General features: G+C 52.3%; 1 protein-coding gene across 2 annotated transcripts in view; it reads right to left on the bottom strand.

Moving 5' to 3' along the window:
• Positions 1-5,490: 5,490 nt before the first annotated feature.
• The window catches only part of AMBRA1 (autophagy and beclin 1 regulator 1), a 135,565-nt gene continuing 128,277 nt past the window's right edge, over positions 5,491-12,778 (bottom strand). For both annotated transcript variants that reach the window (XM_030948594.1, XM_030948595.1), the window contains exon 19: positions 5,491-5,573. In XM_030948594.1, the coding sequence (XP_030804454.1) occupies positions 5,513-5,573 (61 nt within the window). In that variant the 3' untranslated portion in view covers positions 5,491-5,512. The remainder of the gene's footprint in view (positions 5,574-12,778) is intronic.

Here is a 12,778-nt window from a genome sequence, read left to right as displayed (position 1 = left end):
GGAATTCATTGCTGGTCTTGCAACCCTACACTCATGGCAAGGCGTCCCCAAGTAAAGGGAGCTGTTTTCACCCATCCCTGTAGTACATGGGGCAAGTACCAGTTCAGACACACACCTCCAGCACTGAGCTCTGCCAGGGACAAATCCACTCACCATCAACTCTGGCCAGGTCTCCCCCTTCCTTCCACAAGTCCTCCCCTAGCCTGACACTCTCTGCCAGCCTGCACCAATGACAGTCCAGCCCAAGCCTTTCCTCCCATCCTGCTCATGCTCACATGCTCACTCTCCTTTCTTTCTGCCCTTCTTCAAGGCACTCAGGTTTTCTTTCTGCCTCACACACCCTTTCATGCTCCACTTCCCTCCCTCTGCCACCAGATCCCTTTGCCCTCCAGTGGATCCACATTGCTTCCCCAGCAGAGTGCAGGCAGCCAGTCCCCCTCCCTCTGACAGACGTACTCCCACAAACTTGCTGAACCCATCTACAAGGCTTTAATATTCATAAAAGTCAACCTTAGTCTAAAGAAAATGCGCTTGATGACGAAAGTATTTACATTGCAAATCACTTTTAATAGCCCTCTGGTAGTCAGCCTGGTGATAAATGCTAATCCATCTATCTGCTCAAAACCAAAATAAACCCAACTCAGAAGGGGAGAGTCAGAGAGAGAAGAAGCAGCTGGCAAGTGAGAAAGGCTCGGGTCTCTGGACCATCACTGCCACAGGAGATGGGCGTGAAGGCTCCGTTCAGCAGCTGGTGAGAGGAGTGAAGTGCCCCAAAGGGAGCAGAGGCAGCTGCTCTGCCTGCTTTTGGCCAAGCAAGGAGACACCCTTCACTCACTGGAGCGGATCTGGCATTGCCTGGCAGGATAGAGCTGTCTAAATGCCAGGGCAGTAACTCAGACTCCCTGCCCATGCCCAGGGCTGCAGACAACAGGGTGATGCCACCTGTGGGTGGGCTTTTGCCCTGTGTGTGCTGCTGGGTGAAACACAGCCATGAGGGACATGGAACTTTCCCCTGGGCTAGTGTCATCCCTATGGGAAATGGGAGAAGGGCCAGCACCTCATGGTTACTTGTCTCTATCCTAATAATTTGCCTAAGGGCATGGGATGAGACATTTTTAAAGGGACTTAGAACTGTTTAAAAGGTCTGAAATAAATGCTGCTTTCAGGCCACATCTGCCTGGAGCCTCCCACACTTGTTCTCTCCATTGAGGAGGTAAAGGATCGTCTGTACACAAGCCCTCCTCTTCCCCATCAATACAATCCCCAGAGGAACAGCTCTTTCCCCTCATTCCAGCTGTCCCCAGGGCACATCAGGAACAAACAGCCCCAGACATGAGTTCTTGCTGGAGTACAGTCACTCATGGGTGCAAGGTGAGCCAGATCCCAGACCAGGCTGGGACGAAGTCACACTGCAGGGAGCAGGGCGGGAGGACTTGCAGGGCCAAGGAGAGGCAGGTTTGCTGCAGCCTTCCTGGGAGAGAAGGTGACTGAAGGCACCCAGCCATGCACTGCTGCCTCAGCCAGACCCCCAGTAGTCACCCACAGCCACATCTTCTCATGCCTCATGGCATGCCTTAACTGGAGACAGGGAAAAAATACCGATGTGGAAGCTGCATTAAGCACATCACTTAGTGCTCAGCTGCTTCCCAGCCTCCCAGGTTGCTTGCAGAGACAACGTAATGAAAGATTCTTTCATTATTTGGAAAATGTCATTTTTAGCACCAGCGAAGGATGCCAGAGCCACAGCCCCAGGGAGGGAGTGGCTATGTTTAGCCATGGAGCAGGTGTAGCCCCAGTGGCTGGGATGATGGTGGCAGCAGAGGCTCCTACTCACCCTGCGGTCTGTGGCAGGGCACAGCCAGGAAAGCAAGGTACAGACACTCTGGCACATGTAGGGAAGCCAGGTGAGCATGAAAGAGCAGTGACTAATACAGAAAGCCATCCTGCCATGCCAGGCTGGTCCACAGGCATGCAATTCACATCAGTCCATAGGCCCATGAGCATTCTTGAAATGCCAGGGGAGCACCACAGCTGTGCTCTCAGCCTGGCCACAAATATCAGAGCCTTAAATCAAGCGAGGGGATATGGCAGGTGACACACACTTCTGTCACCCGATGCTACGCTTGGAAAGGTGCCTGTTGGGCACTGCCAGAAGCTTGAGCTCATCAAAAGGCAGGAGGGCAGCTGCAGCCTGTGCCTGATGTGGCACCTCTGGAGAGAGTTAAACACCACAGCCTGCACACAGCCTGGTGCACTACAGTCTCTTCAGTCAATAATCATCTGCTTTTTGTGTTTTAAAAAATTGCTGCTGCTATTTTAAGGTTGCACTCAGTTTTGTCACATTTGCCGTATAGGCATGACTTCAAATATTTCAATGTAATTGTTTTGTTGCAGACCCCACTCTTGCAACTCTTACTTGCTTTCTGGGTAATGGAAGGGGGAAAGTGTTTCTGAATCACTTCTTTTATACCTATTATTAAAAAAAAAAAAAAACCAACAGAAAAATAAAAGGAAGAAAGTTAAGAAAAAAGTGAGGAGTGTAAGCTTGTGCTGTTCTGCCATATCTCACATGACACAGAAGACAGCACATCTTCCCTGTGACTGCTGTGCCCATGGGCTGGGGCTGGCCTATGGAGCCAGGCAGCGTGTGGGAACTCTGTGCCTGCCTGTGGTCACCATGAGCTCCCCAGGGCCCTCTCCCAGGCACTGTCCCACACAGATTGCTGCCATCCGAGAAAAAGAAACCAAGGGCTCAAGCCCCTTTAACAGATTAGTCTAATTAGTTACTTTTCCAATTCACTACTTCATTAATTCATGAATTCACTAACCCACCATGGTTACTCACACGACACTTGCCTCCCTGGCATGGCATGGAGTCCCCAGAGCCCGCCTGCTGCCGCCTGCCCTCCCAAGGCTCTGGAGTCAGCTGCCCTCCTGACACCTCCCAGCTCAGGTGATCCATGCAAACCCTTTCTGCTGGGCTCTGCAGGACATGTCAGCAGCTGTTGCAGAGGTGCAGGAGAGGACGTCCACAGGAAACGCTGGTCCCTGGGCTACAGGGGCTGGAGTCTCTAAACCTGGCAAACCTCCATGGAGCCGAGACCATCTTTGGCATGTGTGGCCACTCCTGGAGGAGAAACTCATCCCAAATGAGGAGACAAGCCCCAGCCCTACATGGGCACTGAGCCACACAGCCCAGCCTCCCGGTGGCCTTGCCATCCTCCCTGCACTGGGGCACTGAGGCAAGCCCAAGCCTCTCTGGGGGCTCCCCTGCAGCCCCCCAGGACTCTCCAGAGCAGGGGCAGAGAGCCAGCAGCCCTGCAGCACAGTCACCCTGCCATCAGATTTGCTTCACTGAGCAGCTTGGCAGAGCCTAGCTTCCAAACACATGCAGTCTAATAAATGCACTCCCTGTTTTAAATGTATCTTTTAAATAAAAGAGCATTTCCCTCGGTTTGATGTAATTGCTGACACTGTTGGGGGACAAAGAGCTCTATGTGTGTGCATCTCACTTCAGGCAGCTCAGCTCTGACCCTCACATGGACAGAATTTGTGCTCCCCACGGGCACATTTACCTCACATAGAGGCCCCACTAAAGTTAATGCTACCTACAGTGTCCTTCACAGGGAAGGAAACCAAGAGGAACACAGCAAGTGTGCAAAATGCACAGCAGGTGAAAAACAGTCAGCAGTTCCTGTGTCAAGAAAACATTTAGTACAGCCAGAATGAAGCAGATCATTGCTTTCCCAAGAAAGATCCTGTCCCTGCCCTGCATCTCCCTGTGTTTGACAGGGGCCTGGCTCTGGTGTGGGGGAAGGTACAAGGCCGTGGGTCACTTTTCTTCATCTAGTGGGCATTGAGTGTGACTGTGTGCCCATGGGTACAGGGTACCCATGTGCCTTGTTGGGCAGCCCCCAGCACTGACACCTCACACACAGGAGGCTGTCCCTCCTCTCACTTCTTTTCCCCAGCCTCTGCCCACTGAAGTTTACCCTGGGCAGAAGAGCCCACCGTGGGTTGGCCATGGGTACCGAACTGCCATGCACTGCAGGGATGATGGCAGCCTGCTGCCACTGGGGTTTTGCATTCACCCCACAAGTCTGTACCCCCACACCCAGCCCCAGCACTCACCAAGGAGACTTCACCACCCCAAGCCAAGCCAAAAACATGGCTAAAAGTATTTTGTTATGGCAAGAGGCCATATCTCAAGGCAGAGCCAGGGACAGAGGAGGCTCGAGGCTGCAGGATGCAAGAGCTCTGTTCTCTGATGGCCAGGCTAATAACCCTGTATTAAATTACAAGCCTGGGTTCAGTTGTGGTTGTTTTGTTTTTGTTGGGTTTTTTGTAAGCTGTCTGTTTAGATTTATCAGCGTAATTCCTGATACTGCCTTGTCGGACATCATTACGATAATCTCACTGCTGTGTCTGCCAGGGAATTGGGAGGCGAGCAGAGGCAGCTGCAGAGCAGGGGAGTGGAGGGGCCTGGGCTGCCTGCAAGGCACGGCCCCAGGACCACTCACCCCAGAGCTGGGCACCCTGGGGAAGGTGGAGGCACAGGCCCCCTCAACAGGACCCAAAAGTCAAAGAGAGCAAGCTCACACTGAGGGAAAAGGGATCCAGTCTCCAGCCAGGCAGGTCACCATCCCCCCAACAACCTCAGTGAGAGGAAGAGACACCTCAGAAAAAGGAGAGGGGACACACAGAAAAACCTGGAGGATGTGGGCAAATTGGAAATGAGCAGCGTCTGTTTTGGCACTGATCCCTCCCCTTAATTCATGGTAATTTTATCATAAATTTAAATAAGGTTTCTCAGGGCAGAGAGCACAAGAGGGAGAAGGCAGGAGGCTGCTAGCCCAGCTCTGTCCCTCCATCCTTCCATGCTGCAGCCCTTCTCTGCTCTGTGGGTGCCCCCCTGCACACGCACACACACAGGTGTGTACACACATGCACACACACAGCCTTCCTGTCTTCCCCACGGCCAGGCCTGCTGTGCTCCACCTGGCACAGGTCCTATGGCAGCCCCCAGCCAGCAGTTTGGCTGGCAAGCCTGGCCAGGCAGGTAGCAAAGTGCTTCTTCCTGGGGACCTGGCGCTGAGACACTCACCTGAGGCAGGGGGATGCTCCAATGCAGCACAGCAACTCCTCTGCAGCTGGAGTAGGGTCTGCAGCTTCCCTTCCCAGCAGCTAGAGGAGGCTGGGCTGAAGAGCTGTCTGGGACAGGGATTTGGAGCTTTGGGATATTTTGGGCATGACATAGAGCAAAGGTGCCCCTGAGAGCCTATTCACCCACGTGAAGCATCCCCCTCTCCATTGGGCTGGGCCTGGGGAGCCACAGGTGGGAGGTAGGTAATCACATCAGCAAACAAATAAAAAATCCCAGCCCAGCCTGGAGTTTTTATTAATGAAAATGAGCCTGTGATGGGAGGTAATTTCCAGCCCCTGGGTGATTCGGCCGGAGGATGGAGCTGCAGATAGGGATGAGTCTAGGCAGCCAGGCAGAGTCAGAGCCCAGTCAGATGCAGTCAGGGACCAGAGCCGCTTCCAAGAGGGGATTGGGTACGTGGCCTTGAAACCTGGAATGTGAGGAGAGGAGCTGTCAACACCTCCAGAGAGCAAGTGCTTCCAACTGCCTTGCTGGAGATGCACTGTTACCAGCCACTGTCCCTTGCGGGGGAACTGGCTGAGATCCCCCCACAGGAGTGGAGGGGATTCAGACCCCATTTCACAGCACTCCTATCCCCACACTCTGGCTGTACCTTTTCCAGATGCTGGTCCATGCAGCTCCTTGGTTGAACCACCCTTATGCAACTCCTCCAGTCTCCCTTCATGCACCCACCAAGGCAGTTGCTCGCACCAGCTCTGCTCTCCCCCAGCTCTTGTGGTGTGCCAGCATCCCCCAATACTGCTGGGAAGTGGGATGGCAGGCATTTCCATAGCATGATGAAAAAAATAGGATCTTCTCTTGCTACGGTAAAGTGGGGAAAATCTATATTCATTTTCAGAGTTGAGTGAGAGCAACATATTTTGAGGGCAAATTTTCTTCTCAGGAATACCACATTCTGATGAGCTGAATTAATTTATACCCATTTGAGTGTCTGACCCTAAATAGGTTGTATGACTGAAATTTAAAGAAGCATTATTGTAATGATAGTATTTCAAAAGAGGAAAGTAAGCAGCTGTAGTCTTATTTGTTTGAAAGGTAAAACTATTTTATGAAAATTTACTTTTTTCACCCATTCAGGGCCTGAGACCTCACCTGGAAACCTTGCAGCATCCCCAGCACAGAAGTCAAGACCTCTCCCACATTAGCTGTGGAGCAGGAGCTCATCAGCCTTGTGAGGAAGGCTGCATGAGAACCCTTGCAGCACACAGAGCCTGTCCAGAGAGTGCAAGCAAAGCAAAGCAGTGCTTAATAAATTTCCTCCAAATAGCTGAAGATGCCAGCAGAAAGGAACAACCTTTTGGGGCTGCAAAGGGCTCACATTAAACCAGTGGAGCTGCAAGTGGGATCAGGGCAGCTGGAGAGATAAACCCCATGCTCCTGCTGGTCTCAAAGTGCTTTTCCAGGTGCTTCCCAAAGGATGGGACCTGTTGCATCTCCAACCATCCCTACAGCAGTAGCTGCCAATGCCTCGGGGAGACCCAACCAGAACCAGCCCACATCTGCCATGCAAAAGCCACCCCCCGGTCCCTCTGTGGGCCAGCCTTCCCACACTGGGCTACAGATCACATTCCCTCCATCCATCACCTCCCCAATGAATTGAGGCAGATGTGTCACTGGCCAAAGTGTTACTGCCAGCCCCAAGCTGGCATGCTTCAAATAGCTGCGCGCTGCGATACAAATTGTACTTTGATGAGGTACATTAGGCCATCTGGACAGCCTTAAACAGCCTTGATGAAGACAGAGCAAGGGCTGCTCGAGGTGGGAGGAACCTCAGCAGTTTCAGGGTTGTTTGCTGTTCCTTAAGCTAACATTTGTGCAGCTAGTGGGGCTGGGGCTGGCAGCATTGAGGAGTTCCATGCAGGGTGGGTCTGCCCAAAGGCAGAGCTTCAAATGACCAGCGAGTGACCCCCACAGTGGATGGACCTGAATCCTGGCAAGCATCAAGAACACCCTGCTCCCATTAGTCCCATTAACTTTGTGGGAAGCAGCACTCCTAGGAAGGAAAGCCCATGCACACTAACAAGCACAAGATAAATAATGTTCCAGAGGGGGAGGAAACAAAATGCAGGAGATGGTTGCTAGAGAAAACCACCTAGGCAGGGGTAAGAGCCAAAGAGCAGGGAAGGAAACAGGGGACAGGAGCCTGAAGAAACCCAGGGGAAAGGTGGTGTCCCATCCTGCTGAACCCTGCAGGAACCAACCGCACCGAGGCAGGGAGCAGCATGAGGGACCTGGATGGGAATTCTGCTCACTGGTGGTTTTCTGACTGCTGGTATCGCTGAGCTCGCTCCTTTGTGGCACCTTGGAGTCCTGGTGGGGTTTTAGCTGAGCAATTTCTCAAGTTTAATTTCCAAAGTACCTAGTAGGGAATGAGCTCAGTCCATGTGTGGGACAGGCCCCAGCGGGTGCTTTGACCTTTGCCTGGCTGCTGGTGCCGTGCAGCCCTGTGTCACTGCTGTGACCTACATTCTGCCTCCCCAAACATACGGCCTTGCACTTAGCTGCATTAAACCCACAGAGCACTGCATAGGGCTAATTTCCGATCAGGCTGTCAGGAAGTATTATGTCAAATACCTTACAGGAGCCTAAGCATATTATGCCAACACAGCTACCTTTGTCAACCAAATCTGAGATCTCATCAAAAAAGCAATGCTGGGCTTAGCCATCCTCAGTGCCTCCGGAGCAAATCCATCTCCAGGGCTTCTCCTGGGTCACTGCACCCCGAGCGCTGCCCAGACTCAGCCTGGGGCTGCAGCTCTGCGGGGAGCAGCCCCAACCCCCCACCAGGAGCCAGCGGAGCTCGCGTGACACTGAAATAAAGAGTTCGTGGTGCAAGATCTTTACTCCCACATTGTGGGTGGGAAAGGCTGGGTGCAGGGCAGCATCCTGGGCCAGGTTACTGCTGCTTTTGCATGCTCAGCTCTATCCTCCTTGACTGGGACCTGTGGTCCAGGTGCTCCCTATGGATGAAAAAATCTTGTCTTTCTCAGTTATTACTTGTTATTGCCAGTCATACTAGGTACCAGAGCCCTAAAACTGCTGTTTAATGGCTGTGCTTGTGCCCCCCTCAGCAATGCAGCAGGACCAGCCTCAGTCCCTCCCTAAATAATTGTTTTAATTAGCATGTCCTTTGATGTAGGTTATTAACAGAGGGCTGCTGGCAGGGCTTCCATGGGAACTTTTGCAGTGGGCAGGCAGATAAGTACAATCCTCTGTACTGCTGTAACACTTAAACGTTTTAGTATCAGCCTCCCCAGTGGCAACCAGTCAGTCTTCATTAGCCCCTCTGAGCCTTTTCTAATTCTGCCAGAGGCTGGAGGGGGAAGGCGTTTACAGCCCCTGCACAAGCATGGACCCCTGGGTGTCGTATGGCCTTGTCTGGCTGGACGAGCAAACCCAGAGGTAATGACCCCCAGGGAAAAGAGCAGATCCTCGATCACAACACCCTGGGGGAGTTTGACAAGGAGCCAGGGGAAGGAGAGAAGCTGGGCTTGGATACCAGCCAGCAAAGGGCTCTCAGCAGTGCCTGGTCAGCAGCCAGCAACCACCACTTACTCATCCCCCATCCCCAAAGTCTGCAGTGAAAACAGATAATCTGCAAATTAAAGTTTCCCTGCAGTGGGGTGGCAGTGCCCCACGCTGTGCTGGAGAAGGGACTGGAGTCCATCTGCCACCAGAGCCAGCTCCTGATCCTATCAGGCTATTACTGTATTATTGAACTGGGGATTGAGGGACAAGCTTTAATAGCTGTGATGGTATCAGGGGTCCAGCATTAAACTCCAGGAAAAAGCCATGAAGATGAGCCTAAGAAATAGAAAGAACCAAGCCTAAATTACCACATCTCACATTTTTGCAGTGTTTGCTATTTACCCTAGCCTCTGTGAAGCTGAAGAACTCCTAGCTGAAGAGCTAGGAGCTCAGAGGGTAAGGGTGAAAGGCCAGGGAGTTTCGGGTGTTTCCTGAGCTTGGAAAGAGCAGGGACTCCAAAAACCAACTCCACCAGCCAAGCTGAAACAGGGCAGGATGCAAGGACAGAAAGGCAAACCTCAGCAGCTGCCAAAATCCATGTGCCTGCCTGAAGCTCACTGGCTGGCCAGCCACAGCTGAAGTGAAGGCTCAGTGGGGTGGCAGAGACCAGCTGCAACACTCCACATACACACTGGTCCAGTTTCAGCAACAGGTGCTCCTGGAGACTTCTGTGTCTGGCTGCCTTTTCCAGTGGTGGCATTTGCTCCCTGCTGTGCTCACATCTCCCACTGCTCACACTTTGCCTGTCCTCCTGAGTTATTTGAGCAGCTTGCATGGGACCCCCAGTCCCTCCCCTGTGGCACCACGAAGCTGGAGCAGCCTGGCCTGCATTGGCAGGCAAGATCCTGGCACAGAAGGTGGATGCTTGGAGACCAAGCAGCAGCATATTGATTTTCAGATCAGAGGCAAAGGGGAAGCCTCACAGTGTCCTCTCTGGGATGCTGGCTCCTGGCAGAAAGAGCTGATGCCCAGGGCCAGCATCCTGGGGAAGAAGCTTGATCCCTGCCAGCTCCTACTGGTGCCGCATGCCATCAACAACTGCTTGAAAGGCAAAACAAGAGGAGCCCAGGGAGCTCACTGGGAGCAGATGAGAGGCACTTCTGCTTGAGATGCTGTGGGGAAAACAAATCCTCGTGCTCGGCAGAGTGCATGGAGTGGCTGTACAGGCTGTATGAGGCAGGAGCTGGGCAGGGAGGGGGGAGAGGCCTCTGCTCCTGGAGATGAGGGGAGAAGGACACAGGCATTAATTGGCTGGCAGAGTGGCAGCTGGAAAGTGCTTTGCCTTCCAGCTCCCTCGTGTGCTGAGGACCCCCTCCATGCAGAAGTGGCAATGGCATGATATTTATGCACTGCACACCAAGATCCCAGTTAGTGGTGGATGGTTCACATGCTGCACACTTTAATTAATTTGCCTTTTCCTATTGAAAAATAACTTCTCTGACAGATTAGGATTGAACAGAGAGGGCAACTACTCCCTAGCCAGCAGCCTGAGCAGCAACTGGAGGAACCAGTTATGAGGCTTGGCTTTGGCATCAATAGTGATGGGAGAGACTCCCCACACACCCAGCTGTGACCAGGTCCCTGCCTCTCCTTCCTGCCCAGCACATCTCCTGGTGGTCACATACAGCTACAAGGTCACCCCACAGCAGCCACGTGTGGGGTGGGACTTCTGAGAGGGTCAAAAAGAAGTACTTGGATATGGAGCAATAGGTAAGCCAAGGAGTGAGGGCAGAAAGCCCAGGACTCACAAGAAGAAGCAGGCATCACCACTTCACTGTACCACCTGGCAGGGCTTCAGCAACCTTCTCTGGGATCCCAGGTCTCCCTCCAGGCAGTGCTCGCCCTCTGGTGGGGTCCAAGCCCCAGAAAGCTGGAGCATTCACTGGCTGCAGCAGCGCCCATGCAGGTTTCCATCTGTGATGGATTCATACAAAAAGTCCCCTTCCACCAAGGAAGCTCCAACCACTACCTCCTCCCACTGCCCCAGGTTTCTGGCACATTCTCCCTTCCTAGCTAACCTAAATAATCTTGTATCATCAGCTGTTCCCCTTCTCTTTCAGCTCATTAGGGCTTTTAGAGAACACTGGCTCCTACTGAACCCGACCAACCCACCATTAACCTCATTCTATGCCAAGAAATGGCTCTTACTTTTGACTCCAATTCCCACAGCTTCTATCTCCAGGAGGACTCTACCCCTCACCCTTGAGGTGACTAAGTTTCTTTAATAGCCTCTTGTGAGGGACATTATCAAAAGAGCCTTTTGAAAGCTAAATAAAATTCTCTGCACTGTATTTCTCATTTTCCAAGGATTTTGTTAGCACATTTAAAGGCTCCTGACAGTCTATGGCTGAGAAAAGCTTTCACTTTTCAAGATTATTTCCTGCTCCTACGCAGCAAAGCTCTCACTTTGCCTCCTAAATTGGGCCAGCAAGTACGCATAGCTCTGGTTTGGTTTCCTGAAGCAGCTCTTGTTGAATTTCCATGTTGCTCCTGGCACTGCATTTGCCTCAGTGCTGCATTGTCACACTGCAGTGAGCAGGTAAAGTTGCAAGGCTTGGGGAAGGAGCCCTGAGCTGCTGTGCTGCTGTCCCTGGGATGGGCAATCCCACTGCCTGCTCTTCTGTGCAGGGCTCCAGGCCTCAGGTCACCACACAGACTCAGGGGTGTTGCTTGAGGATACAGTTAGATCAGCCCTGCCTGAAACAACGGAGGAAAACTGCTGGGCTGGAGCAGGGTAGTCCAAAGCAGAAAAAGACTTCTGTCCCACAAGAAGCATGGGAGGCATAATAAATAAATTACATTGGGCTGGGTGTGGGTGAGCTCATTGCCTAAGTGGGCTCAATTTTCCCTCCTGTCCCCTTCTCACCCATTCACCCACATAGCTCCATCAGGTCTCAGGCAGGGATAATCTGAGTTTTCCTAGGTCTGAAACTGAAAACACTGCTCTCTGTACACATAAGCCCATCACCACTGAGAGTGCCTGCTCAGTTGTGTAGCAACAACAGGTCAGCTAGAAACATGTCCAAGGCAGCACCAGAAGATTAAGCCTGTCCACACCCACTGTGCCCACAGCTCCTGCTTAAAGCCTGTAGGAAGGCAGGCTGCAGTCAGGCTCAGCTGTTAGCAGCCTTTTGCCCCAAGCTACAAAGCTACGTGCTCTGACCAGGCCTCCACTCTTACCTCATCAGGAAGAGTATCCCCTTCAAGTCTTGAATGGAAAAGTGCTTTAGAGCTTCCAGAGACATCCCATGCCAATGGCAAAGACAGTGGTTGTGGTTTGCTCTGGCTCCCACTGGAGCTCAGCCCCCTGCTCTGCCACAGTCTCCAGTGTGGGCAGGTCTGGACCAAGAGGAAGCCATGGGCAGAGGAGGTTTCAAGGCTCTGCACAGCAGCCTGGCCAGAGCGCCCAGCAACAGCGCGCGCCAGGCTCTGAGAATCTGCCAGCACAGGGCGAGGCAGCCCACAAGACACTTCTCCAACTGAGATGGAAATTTTTCTGTAGATAGCTTGGCTCATTCTGAAAATGGATATCTATAAATGCTCTGCAACACATCTACCAAGAATGGGCCTCAAGGTTCTTCCAGGAATCATGCAGGGAGAGGGAAGAAGTGATGTCAGGCTGAGCTGAAGCAGGTTTTTTTCCAGGTTCTGTTTCAGTTTGTTTTCAAGCAGAGCAATAAACAGCTCTGTCTAGACCTGCACTGCCTTGTCTGTCCATCTGAGACATAGCTCTTCTGGCTCCCAGCTGCCAGCACATCCTCAGGCCCCTCCACTGTAAGGCAAAACAGGGATGCATGAAACCTTCCTTGCCACACAAGGGAATCCCATTTTTCAGGCTGCTCTCCTGTCAGATCAGGGATGTGGTTGGCTTGGGGCAGATTTTAGAGCCTCATTAACACTCAGCAATGAGGCCTGGCAGCAACTGATTTGATTTAAGGTTCATCTCCAGGCTGTGATTTAAGGGAAGATTTGCTTAATGTTCTCTAACAGACTCTTCTGACTGGGAGCTTGAGTGCTGCCTAATGACAGACTTATTTATTGTAATGTCTTAGCAGCAGAGAATCTAGAGGAGCTGGGCAGGAGCAC

The sequence above is a fragment of the Camarhynchus parvulus genome, chromosome 5 (assembly GCF_901933205.1).
Source record: "Camarhynchus parvulus chromosome 5, STF_HiC, whole genome shotgun sequence".
In the NCBI taxonomy this organism is placed as follows: Eukaryota; Metazoa; Chordata; class Aves; order Passeriformes; family Thraupidae; genus Camarhynchus; species Camarhynchus parvulus.
This window is presented reverse-complemented; position numbering and strand designations above follow the sequence as displayed.